This window comes from Neltuma alba, unplaced genomic scaffold, assembly GCF_004799145.2.
Source record: "Neltuma alba isolate B1F8T4 unplaced genomic scaffold, ASM479914v2 tig00004921_pilon, whole genome shotgun sequence".
NCBI classification, from domain to species: Eukaryota; Viridiplantae; Streptophyta; class Magnoliopsida; order Fabales; family Fabaceae; genus Neltuma; species Neltuma alba.
In genome coordinates this window covers 25,346-36,473 of record NW_021633910.1, presented here as the reverse complement: position 1 = coordinate 36,473, position 11,128 = coordinate 25,346, and the positions used below count along the sequence as shown (strand labels likewise).

Below are 11,128 nucleotides of genomic sequence, written 5' to 3'. Positions count from 1 at the left end.
CAAACAGCTATCATGCGAACCAAAAGAAACAATTCAGTAAAGATTTTGAAACACTAAAAAGTAAGAATGGTTGAGATAGCATCAAGAGATGGCGAATAAAGAAGAAAACTTGTTGGAGAGAAACTAGGAAGATCAAGGCAAATGTAGCGAGCAAATGTCATCACACCTAAAAAAAAGTCAACTGGCCATTAGCTGTCATAAGAAATTCCAAATTGGTCGTGATAATATTACCAGTTGTACTGGAAATTTCCTTCTCTTTGAGCTCATTTACTTTATTATCCTCCTAATTAATATACTTGTGATGTCAAATCTTTGAAGGAAGCTGAGTTTTACATGATTATTAATTAGAATGTTTCATCTTTATGCACGCGAAATATTACTATGATAATAAATATAAGGATTAGTATCATCTTTAGTTTTTAAAATTTAACTTTATTTTGGTTTTCATTTTTGAAATCAACTTTTCTTTATCGGTGTAAAAAATTTATAACATCGAGAAAGATTCTAGGAATCAAAATCCAAATAAAATCAAATTTCAGAAACTAAATACTACCTTTCATCTTTAATATAAGATCTCGTTTGACTTTTATTTTAGTCTTAAATATAAAACCCTAATCTACTTTGTCTCTCGTATTTTTTTTTTTTCAAAGTAGTTCTTCTAATAATAGTAATTGTAGCCAATATACTTGATTAGTAAGAATATTTTAAGAAAGACAACACATATTTATTACAAAAACTAACTTAATTTATTTTCTAATCTACTTAAATTAGTTAACTAACTTTATATTTAGGACCGGAAATAGTATTATATTAACCATAAATATAATAGTAGAAAGTCAAATTGTAGATTGTTTATCATCCGTAATAGAAGTTGTCTTCTTCAACCATCTGCACATTTTTTAAAAAGTTTTTATTGATTCTTTCTCAAGCAACATTTTTTATATTATCCTTCTAGTTAATATACTTGAGATCATATCTTCGAAGGAAGTTGAGTTTTATATGATTAATTAGAATGTTTCATCTCTGCGCACTAAACATAATAGTGATAATAGACATGATAGTAGAAGTCAACCATAGGCTGCTTTCCATCAGTTACAAAACCAAGTCTTGTTTAACCATTCCCTTTTTTTTTTCCCCTAAAACGTAGTTTGAATTTTTTATTCACCTAACATTTCTGATGAAATTGCCTCCAATCAAAACCTTGCGGCACGATGGAATTCTTTCGTAAACATTATGAGTTACCTAATACTTGCATCCAAGAAGCATGACCCGTATTTGGTAAATATAAAGCCTAATGGAAGTCTCGCAAACAAACATTATGAATTATTTAATACTTACATCCAAGAAACATGACCCTTATTTGGTAAATATTTAAAGAAAAACCATTAAAAACACCAAAAATCAAGATGAGAGGCATGAGATCTCTCAAATTATTTTTGTATGACCACCTAAAGCTAGCATTTATGTGATTATATAGGCTAATTTGTCCAATGATCACCTTTCATGTCTACTAGGATTTTTGTTAACGAGAGATCGAACTCATATGCTTAGTTTTAATATTTTCAAATTCGAATGCAGCAGATGTTAAAAGTACTACTGCGCCCTCATCTTTTGGAGTCATACATGGTCACACATAACCCCCGGAGGGGGGGGGCACTAAAGTATGGTGGCCAGCCAGGTATTGCAGCACTGGAATTTTCAAGTTCAATTTACAAGGAAACATTTTAGGCACCACATCTAACTCCAGATACATTAATACATATCAAAACATTGATGCGTTTCTTCACGAAGATGCACAATTAAGAGGTAATTATTTGAGGGTCTATGGCCTCCCATATCCGAGTTCTGCATCCAAATCCCTCTCTTGGAACCCTTCTTCTGCTTGCACCAAGTCTCTTTTTGCTATTTCAAGATCTATCTCTGCAGAAGCAAGCTTTGCTTTAAGTCTCTTCATTTCCATCTCCAGAGAACTCACATTATCCTTCAACTTCTTCACCTGTGTTGCTTTCTCTAAGTAGTTTTTCATGCCTAAGGCTGAATGAACATGAGGCTCAAGCCAAGTCAAATCAAATCTAAATGTCTCAAGTTCCTCCCATAAAATTTGAAGATGTTCACAAGTTTCATCATTCATGTCTTTCACCCTTTTAGACTTCAGGAAATGAAGAACTCTACCCAAAGCTGTGAATGCCCATTCAACAAATTGTCTACTTCTCTTCTGCTGACATTCAATGAGTGATGGGTGCTTGGAACAAATTTCCTCTAACAGCGGGACAAAAATGCTTTCTATTTTCCCAAGACCCCTGAAATCCGAAAGCTCATCCATTGGGTTGGAGGTCAATCCTGCAGGCAGTGAAGGATTACCAGTATGCTGAGCATGCACACTAGAAACCGTGCAGAAAGTGTGTGAACTTTTCCCTTCTTGCTCTTTTACTTCCATATGTCCGGCTTTATCTCGAGATTCCGCGGATGTTGGACCAAATGCTTGATCTACTTGATTCTCTTTTTCAGACTGGGGATTAGAAATTCCAGCATTAATTATACATGTATCACCTACAATATAACCCTTATTTGGGTCATGAAGTTCACTTAGAGTCATAAATGTTGTGAAACCCCAGTCACTCTTTTGAATTGAAGCAATGTTGAGTCTCTGAAAAATTCATACATGAATATTCAAGAGTCAATTATGGCTAAAAAAAATGTTGCCATTTTATGATTATCAAATTGTTGTCGTCTTATTACATTCGAGTCTCAACTCTGCGTCAATGTGTTGATGTTGAAAACGGAATAGAAACGCATAATTGGATAGCTTAAGTTTTCGTTGTGTTACATATTAATCAGCAGTAGTGTGAAATATTTCAGCTCCCTAACAGCAGATATGGTCAATGATATACATTCAGTCAGCAGAGCTTCAATCTCTTATGCTTAATTAATATACATCACTTGTGGTTATAGATTCATCACAGATTCAATTTACATTTAAGTGAAGGAAAAAGAAAACAAAGTTTCTTAAAACATGTAGGTACGCATTACATCATTTCCAAATTACAAACGTCACGGACAGTAGACTACAGAGGACAACGGTATCAATAAGCCAAATGGGAATTTAAGGGATCGGAAAAAAATTCAAACAGCACAACGGTCCAGACCCAATTTGACATTTGGTCCTAATTATAAGACCCAATCCACTCTATAGATGCATTTTCCAAGATAATCCTTCTACTAATGATAGTTTTAGCCAATATACTTAATTAGCAAGGATATTTAGGAATGAACACTTATTATTATAAATAACCAACTTACTTACTTCTTAATACTCAAATAAGTCAATTGGCTTATAATGACGGAGGAGTATTAACTATAAGAAATGGCAATGAAGGCTTTCAGGTGTTAACTTTAGCATCACCTACTGGAAATGCAAACAGATCCAATGCAGTACCTCTACATAAACATGTTACGAAACACGAGATCAATCCACAAACTTAACAAAACCAAGGATGGACAGTAACAAATGAGAAAAGAAATTCTCAAACTAAAGATACCTTTCTCGACCGTATACTTCCCTTTTAATTGATTAATTACAGCCAAGCTGAAACGTGCATATCTGGACCAACCATGAGGTAAACTCCGGGAATCCGCAACATCCAAATATAAAGACAAAGAGTCCACATTGTTCCCTTTAGGAAATATAAGAATCCTCCTAAAAGCAAGCCCGATGAAAATCGTATTCAAAACACAAATGCAAATTACGTCAAACAGGAAATAAATATTCAGTAAATTATTCAAGTAAATACCATGGATAGCCGCCCATAATGAAAGTCTCGGAGTACAACTTCTTAGATTTCAACTTAGAGAAGTTTTCAATTCTCCATACGAACTTTTCCTTGGGTAAATGACTGGTTTGTTGATTATCCATTTGTAGTTTTGCGCAGCCTACCAACCAATTCCAACACTAAAACTGAAAAGGCAAATCCATTAAACTTACATCTTCCAGGAAAAAAAAAATTAAACTGATGATTTACCAACCTTCACAGAATAATTTGTGGGCCAAGCAACTCCCACCCCTATTTAACCCTAATAAATGAAGCGAAGCAAAAACTCAGAATCAACGGAAACACAATAAAGTGCTTTAAAGATCAGAATACGTATACGACGTTCGATCTACTAAGACAGAGCTTCGTCAACAAAGCAGAATATAAACAGTAAACAACTGTATTCACACGCAATGACAGCTTCGAACTCGAGAGCTCCGAGTCAGAATGAGAAAACTAAATGATGGGTGTCACGATACGAAACAGCAAGAATAAGTAAGACAACAAAGTCACCAGAAAGGGACATACCTAGGGAGTTTCTGCGCAAGGGTGAACCGCGGAGTGCGGAGGTCAAGAGGCATATAAAAGACGAGCAAGTCAAGAAGTTGAAGAAGACGAAATATAATTATTTCATTCCGACCTACCGCATGAGCATGGTCTCACTTCAATGACTTCGGCACCCTTTAAATTAATTATTTCAATTTAAAAATTCCGCTACTAATTTTTAAATAAAATATATTTTAAAAAAATATATTTAAAAATTATTTTCATTTTAAATTCTATACACATTAAAATAATTCTTTTAAGTTGGCAAAAAAAATAATTTTTAAAAAAATTGAAAGTGAAAAAAATTAATATAAATCATTCAAATTAGATCTTAATAGTACGCAGCGGTGATAAATTGTTCGCAGTACTTAAGCAGCAATTGAACGGAGGTGAGGACTGGTCAAAATAAAAAAAATTGAACGGAGGTGAGGAAGAAAATTAACGCCGACAGGTAGATTAGAGAAATGGCGAGTTTGGTTAAAGGAAGGAGATAATTGTTTGGCTTGGTTGATGAGAATGAGAGGGGGAATTTTAATGATTTGGAAGGAGAATGGAGAAGCAATAATTAAATTTCACTTTACTTATTACACAAATATCATGTATTGTTTATCACTTTATTGTAACGTTTTTATTGATATATTTTCTTGACAAAATATTTGATTAATCTTGGATCTGAGAAAATTAGTGAAGATAATTTGATTATTATTTTTAAAAAAATTATCTGCTCTCCTTCACCCTAAATTCCCTCAAAAAGTTGACCTGGATTATTTATATTGTGGCACGACCGTCGTGGGAAGAAATTGCAATGCAGCTCACAGGTCCGGGCTTTATTTGACTTTTTATTTATTTATTTACACTTAACGGGGTTGGAGTGCACGGAATCAATAATACCAAAACAAGCCTTAATATCTCTCTCACACACAGTTTTTTTTTTTGGCCATAAAAACTCACATAATATTTATCAATGTTGTTCGTGTGAGTCCCAGATGATTACATTTTTGTTTTGTTTCAGAGTTTGTCACAGAAACAAGTTCATGACAAGCAGCATATCCGCAATTTAAAGATTTCGTTGACCCAGCTGAAATGGGCACACAAAATTATTGTGCACTACGTATTTAAAATATGCCACAGCCTAATACAGCATCCATGTCTTTCTCCTCAAATCCTTTTTCTTCCTCTCTCAAGTGTCTTCTTTCTATATTGAGGTCAACTTCTGTAACAGCCAAACTTGCTCTCAGCCTCTTCATTTCATTCTCTAAAGCAATCACCTCGTTCTTCAGTTTTCTCACTTTGTCCGCTCTTTCCAAATAATCTTTCATTCCCAACGCATACTGCACATGAGGCTCCAACCACGTCAAGTCAAATCCAAATAACTGAACTTCTTCCCATAGACCTTGAAGGTAGTTGCAAGCAGATTCATCCACCTTTTTTGCCTTCGTTGTCTCCAGAAAATATAGAACTTGGCCTAAAGCTATGAATGCCCAGTGTCTGAACTTAGGACTTCTCTTCTTTTGGCTCTCTATCAGTGAGGGATACCTTGAACAAACATCCTCTAGTAACAGAACAAAACCGACTTCTTCTGGCTTTAAACTCCTATAATCTATAAGATCATTAAGAGGGGTTAAGGGTATTTCCACAGGTGATTCATCTACACAAGGATACAGAGGTGGGGCAGTTGGCTCATAATGCGCTGGTTTAGGACTTGTTGTCTCTCCTGGTGCCCCTAGAATGTCTTGTTTTCCTGATTCTGTTTTACATGACTGATTCCATGATCCTTCATCAAAGGATTTGAAACGTGGCGTCCCATCCGAGGAATAACTGCTTTGATGATCTTCAGGCTGTAGTTCTGTGGATTCCTCTGTTTCTGCTTGTTCCTCTTGTGTTTGGTCAGTGATTTTGGTAAAGTTGTCTGGAATCTTAAAAGCAACGTCTGAGACAGATACTCGAGCTTCTACGATGCATGAGTCGTTCACCAGATAACCTTCGGTATTATCGAAGTCATTGACAAGCAAGAATGACGCTCCCCAGCTACTATGTCCTGAATTGAACTTTTGTTGAGTCTCTGAAAGAAATATACATATCAATAAGTAACTAGAACTTTCTCCCTGTGGGAAGATCTAATCGTACGTTGAACATGTATGGGGAATTCAGAAGGTAAGTTCAAATTGTTGCACGCATTAAATATCTGATAATCCTAATAATGGTAACACAAAGCTCATTAATTATATCTGAAATATATTAAATCCACATCTCATAGAAGCTGATGAACTGACTGCATTTGGCTGGGGAACTCGGCTATACATTTAATATAATTTATCACTGGAAAATTTTAGTAAGTTTGTCCCATTTACATATAGCTTAGCTTCTAAAAAGAGAAGACAGGAACAACTATAACAAACATGAAAACAAAGATAAACATATAATTAAATATGCATTTAGATTTTAGACGACAAATATACCTTTTGTAACGGACCTCTCCTTGTCGATCTGATTAATGAGAGACAGCTTGAAATAGACATATCTGGTCCAACCAAATGATGGTAAAGAATTTGCAGCCTTCAGAAACAGGGACAAATGCTCCACACCCTTTCCAATTGGATTAACCACGATTCGCCTGAAGTTATGAGACACATATGGTTTTAATTACATGTCTGGTAATTAACTCATTTGTCTGTACAGAAACCGTTAACTGCTTTGGAATTTTATCCCTTCTGATAATTAGTCATGCAGAAGCAGGAAACTAACTAGCAGACCGCAAATTCAACAAGTACCTACCATTTACAACCACCAGCTTCAAAAGCCTTGGAGCGTTGTTTCTTGGTTTTGTTTTTTGAGAAATCTTGAACTGCCCACGTGAATTTCTTGAACATGATGCCCTTTTCTTGCTGGTTCTCCATCCTAACACCCACAAACAAAGAAAAAGTTAGAATGCCTGGGAATTGATAGCTTCAAAAGCTTGAAACCTATATATATATATATATATAATGTATATGCATGTAGTATAACTAGGAATATTGTGATTGAATGCGAGAAATTTACTTGTGGATGAAGGAAGCTGAAGCACTCAAATTAGTTGAAGACTAATGGATACTTTTCTTGGCATTGGCAAAGAGAAGCTGTGGGGAAACACGTTACGGAGAGTAGGTCGTTGAATCTCAAAAGTCAACCTGAAATGAGAAAAATGACAGAGAGAAACAGCAAAACGTGCGAAAGATCACAAAAGTCAACTCAAACTCATCAGCTGGATACATATATGCAAATTGTAATGAAGCTACTCAGGAATTTCAAGGTCAGAACATGTTAAGTAGATCTATAAAATATTGCAATCAAATTTCCATGGAAGAACTGGCTTTAATCTATTCTTTTTATATTGCAAGAATACCTTGTCCCCTAATTCTGTATGGTCTGCACAGAAACTGTGTTTAAATGTTATTATACTTCAGTTGAATTTCAGATATAGTTGGATTTGCGGTTTAATTTATATGTATGAACAGAATATCTGAAAAATAATTTTTGAATAGATTGGCCAATTCGTCTCTTTATATTTATTGAAAATAATATAATGTTGAAAATCTCCCTCCTAACATATATGAATGATGATTAGGAACAAACGAATTGTTTAGAACGTAACCTCTTGTGACATAATAAGTCTTTTGGCATAAAAATATACATTAACGAAGGGTATCTTAAATTTGATTATATTTTTAAACATAACAAAAACTGAGAGTTGAAACGCGAAGGCAATTAGTATAGGCACTTGGGCAGAATTTTTTAAAGAAGATTGATTACATTTTTAGTCACCATCGGCATATTTATGCACATACTTGACCCCAAAAAAAAAAAAGACATATTTATGCATATACAATTACACCACTTCAATGACCCCTCTCTTGTTTTTTATCGAAGATGTGTGCGTACGCGAGCCCTTATATGTATATATAATGGAAACATACAGTATATATTAAAACATGGCATAATCTAATGCAGCGTTCAAATCCAGCTCATGGAAACTTCCCTTGATTTCGACCAACTCTCTTCTTGCTAATTCATGCTCCATTTCTGCAACAGCCAGCTCTCCCTTCAGCTTCTTCACTTTAATCTCCAAATCAGTCATTTTCTGCGCAGCTTTCTCCACTGTCTCGGCTTTTAGCAAATAGTTCTTGGCACTCAATGCTGATTGAACATAAGGCTCTAACCAACTCAAGTTAAACCCAGACGACTTCACAAGCTCGTCCCATAAACCTTGAAGGTACTTACACCCATCTTCGTCCATGTCTTTAACTTTTTTTGTCTTGAGAAAGTACAGAACTTGGCCTAAAGACGTGAAAGCCCATAATTTGAACCAGCGAGTTCTGTCCCTTTGAGAGTTTATGAGCTGAGGATGCCACGTGCATGCTTCTTCCAAAAGAGGGACGTAAGCTGCTTCGTCTGGTCCAAAACCGCTCACATCTATGAGATCTCGTAGGGTTAAATCTGAGCATTGGACTTCATCAAGTTCTGCATGACCGGAAGAGCTGGTTAGGGAACTTGGCGTCTCGCTAATTTCGTCGGAATATTCTGTGGTTGCTTGATCTTCGTTTTGTGTGGTGGATTCTGTACTTTGTTGTTGTTGAGTTTGATGATGATTAGATTCTGGGATTGTTGGAAGGTTATTATCGGTGGCTTGAATTTTGGGGGCAACGTCGGGAACGCCAATGTGGGCTTCGATGATACAAGTGTTCTTGACGAGATATCCTTGTTTGGGGTCGTAGAAGTCTTTGAGAGTCACCAAGAATGAGCCCCAGCTACGATGTCCTCCCTTGAATTTCTGCTGTGTTTCTGGGAATTAAAGCGTATTTACGCTCAGCTCAAGGGTGTGTGTGTACACGTGAAAAAATTTATAAATGCGCGTTTAATACTTCCAAGAGAGTATTATTTAAGTGAAGAATATCCTAATAAAATACTGTCATTAATTCATCATATTAAATTTTACTTTTAAGTTATTTGAAATAAAGAAAATGACAATGACCATTTGTCATATACTAATGTGAACAAGAATTAACGAGATTGACCGACTAGGAAAGAGAGAGAGAGAGAGAGATAACAAATTATTAATTGACAGAGGTGTATACCTTTGATAATAGACTTGTTGGGGTCGATCTGATTAATGAGGACCAACTTGAAATACGTGTTTCTGCTCCATCCATACGGCGGCAATGAATCCGCAACAGTCAAATACACAGAAAAATTGTCCACGTCCCTCCTCAGCGGGTGCACATGGAGCTTCCTGTATGTGATTCAGACCCCACGACACTGATCAAGATTAATTAGGAAGGAACAGATCATAGTAAATTTGAAGCATTGGTGGGTGAGTCCAGTAGGAACGTACCACTTGAAACCGCAGATTTTGAAGGGCTTGGAGCGCAGATTTGTGGCGTTTTGTTTCGAGAAATTCTCAATCTTCCATGTGAATTTGTCGAAAAAACATGACCCTTATTCCCCTCCGGATTCTCCATTATTCTGCTGGACTCGTCGTACTACCAACTACCACCTCGCATCTGCCAAAATTGAGGCTATACATCAATTCTAATTTTTCCAAGTGATGATGGTTGTGAGATATATATCAAAAGAGGTTAAAACAATTATCATGTTGAAGGGAATATATATTCCAAACATACATATCAGAAGAAAGACGAACCAATCTAGAAAATTAACACTAGTTATGGAGAAGAGCAAGCCATCTATACAGAATACAGAGCGAATCTAAGACAAGCTCCCAGGTTGTTGCTGCGATGTTGAAGGAATCAAAATGACAGTCACTTATATATATACTCACGTTCGTGTTGGGAGATGCGGAATGAGGATATTTAGGAGACTTGCAAGTTGTACTTATTGGTGGCCGGCCGAGGTTGCCAGGCGATGAAGAGAGGCTTACTCAAGAGAAGATCGTGGAATCCAAGAATCTGATGAAATGAAAGCAAACCAAAGAAATGAAGCAGAATTGAGGAAGATGAAGTAGTACAAGCAAGGTAATAACACGAGTCAAGTCAACACCTTTTGTCCTCTCAAGAAATTTCAAACTTATGTCTGCAACTCTGAGGGTAGTAATTTATTAAGGCTTAAGGAATTTTCACAGACACAACCTATATTAATTAGCTTGACCATTAATTAGCCACACACAGTTTAGATTCCTAATTTAATTATGCTTGATTTGTTTTGATATGCACATTTGATAAAAATTAAAATGACGATCGAGTCAGAATGAAGGCCACAATCTATATTATTTAATTTATTGTTAATAATTGTGTGCCTCAAAATAATAAAAATAATGCAGATACAATAACGAATTACCCAAGTAAACAAGAAACTGATTGGCCGTTTTACGTGCATATCATCGAAACAATTTGCAGGGGTGGGACCCTCTCGAACTTGACTAACACTCGATTGTGTGGAGAACCTTGGATGATAATATAAGCAAATGTCTTATCGAGAAGGCAAAGTTGTATGTATTGGAAGAGACGAAAAACGATATTTGAATGTCGACGCTGAAAGCAAAATTTACAGAATCAGGATTCAACTGACACGTTTAAACTTCAAGGGAAAAGCTAGGTATCTATATACTCACATAACTGTCGTCATGTGTCCGTTTTGAACGGCATTTTTAGATCAATCAAAGGAGATGCTTTTAGCAAAAAATACTGAGCTTCCCACTTTTAAACCTAAGAAGTAGATAATTAATTTACAGAAACTAAAAAATAATCAAGTTAATTATTTGATTTGGATAATTAATCTAC

The 11,128-nt window shown here is 35.7% G+C and overlaps 3 protein-coding genes and 1 long non-coding RNA gene across 4 annotated transcripts; all 4 read right to left on the bottom strand.

Annotated features, from left to right (window-relative positions):
* Window positions 1-1,652: 1,652 nt before the first annotated feature.
* LOC114746165 (MATH domain and coiled-coil domain-containing protein At3g58270-like) lies at window positions 1,653-4,321 on the bottom strand. The gene is made up of 4 exons (XM_028934352.1): window positions 4,024-4,321; window positions 3,792-3,955; window positions 3,443-3,697; window positions 1,653-2,645 (listed from the first exon to the last, which is right to left on the bottom strand). The coding sequence occupies exons 2-4, from the start codon at window positions 3,911-3,913 to the stop codon at window positions 1,823-1,825; spliced, it is 1,200 nt and encodes a 399-aa protein (XP_028790185.1). The 5' UTR covers window positions 3,914-3,955; window positions 4,024-4,321; the 3' UTR covers window positions 1,653-1,822.
* A 1,149-nt stretch (window positions 4,322-5,470) lies between these two features.
* Window positions 5,471-6,658, bottom strand: LOC114746163 (uncharacterized). The gene is made up of 2 exons (XM_028934351.1): window positions 6,625-6,658; window positions 5,471-6,417 (listed from the first exon to the last, which is right to left on the bottom strand). Exons 1-2 carry the CDS (start codon window positions 6,656-6,658, stop codon window positions 5,471-5,473), a joined length of 981 nt encoding a protein of 326 aa, XP_028790184.1.
* A 176-nt stretch (window positions 6,659-6,834) lies between these two features.
* LOC114746155 (uncharacterized) lies at window positions 6,835-7,450 on the bottom strand. Its single transcript, XR_003740251.1, has 3 exons — window positions 7,395-7,450; window positions 7,131-7,253; window positions 6,835-6,969 (listed from the first exon to the last, which is right to left on the bottom strand). It is a non-coding gene; the product is annotated as an uncharacterized LOC114746155 (long non-coding RNA).
* An 866-nt stretch (window positions 7,451-8,316) lies between these two features.
* Window positions 8,317-10,973, bottom strand: LOC114746162 (MATH domain and coiled-coil domain-containing protein At3g58270-like). The gene is made up of 5 exons (XM_028934350.1): window positions 10,960-10,973; window positions 10,773-10,879; window positions 9,724-9,826; window positions 9,467-9,621; window positions 8,317-9,173 (listed from the first exon to the last, which is right to left on the bottom strand). Exons 1-5 carry the CDS (start codon window positions 10,971-10,973, stop codon window positions 8,317-8,319), a joined length of 1,236 nt encoding a protein of 411 aa, XP_028790183.1.
* Between the last annotated feature and the right edge of the window lie 155 nt (window positions 10,974-11,128).

What these genes read in the sequence shown, in the direction of transcription:
- LOC114746165 (XM_028934352.1), bottom strand. Translation starts at nt 3,913, where the DNA reads ATGGATAATCAACAAACCAGTCATTTACCCAAGGAAAAGTTCGTATGG. An exon ending in ATTATGGGCGGCTATCCATG is followed by an intron (nt 3,698 to 3,791) that starts GTATTTACTTGA and finishes GCTTGCTTTTAG; the next exon opens with GAGGATTCTTATATTTCCTA. An exon ending in GTGTTTCGTAACATGTTTAT is followed by an intron (nt 2,646 to 3,442) that starts GTAGAGGTACTG and finishes AATTTTTCAGAG; the next exon opens with ACTCAACATTGCTTCAATTC.
- LOC114746163 (XM_028934351.1), bottom strand. Translation starts at nt 6,658, where the DNA reads ATGTATAGCCGAGTTCCCCAGCCAAATGCAGTCA. An exon ending in TCCCCAGCCAAATGCAGTCA is followed by an intron (nt 6,418 to 6,624) that starts GTTCATCAGCTT and finishes TATTTCTTTCAG; the next exon opens with AGACTCAACAAAAGTTCAAT.
- LOC114746162 (XM_028934350.1), bottom strand. An exon ending in GGTTCTCCACACAATCGAGT is followed by an intron (nt 9,827 to 10,772) that starts GTTAGTCAAGTT and finishes GAGGGGAATAAG; the next exon opens with GGTCATGTTTTTTCGACAAA. An exon ending in AAAATCTGCGGTTTCAAGTG is followed by an intron (nt 9,622 to 9,723) that starts GTACGTTCCTAC and finishes AATCACATACAG; the next exon opens with GAAGCTCCATGTGCACCCGC.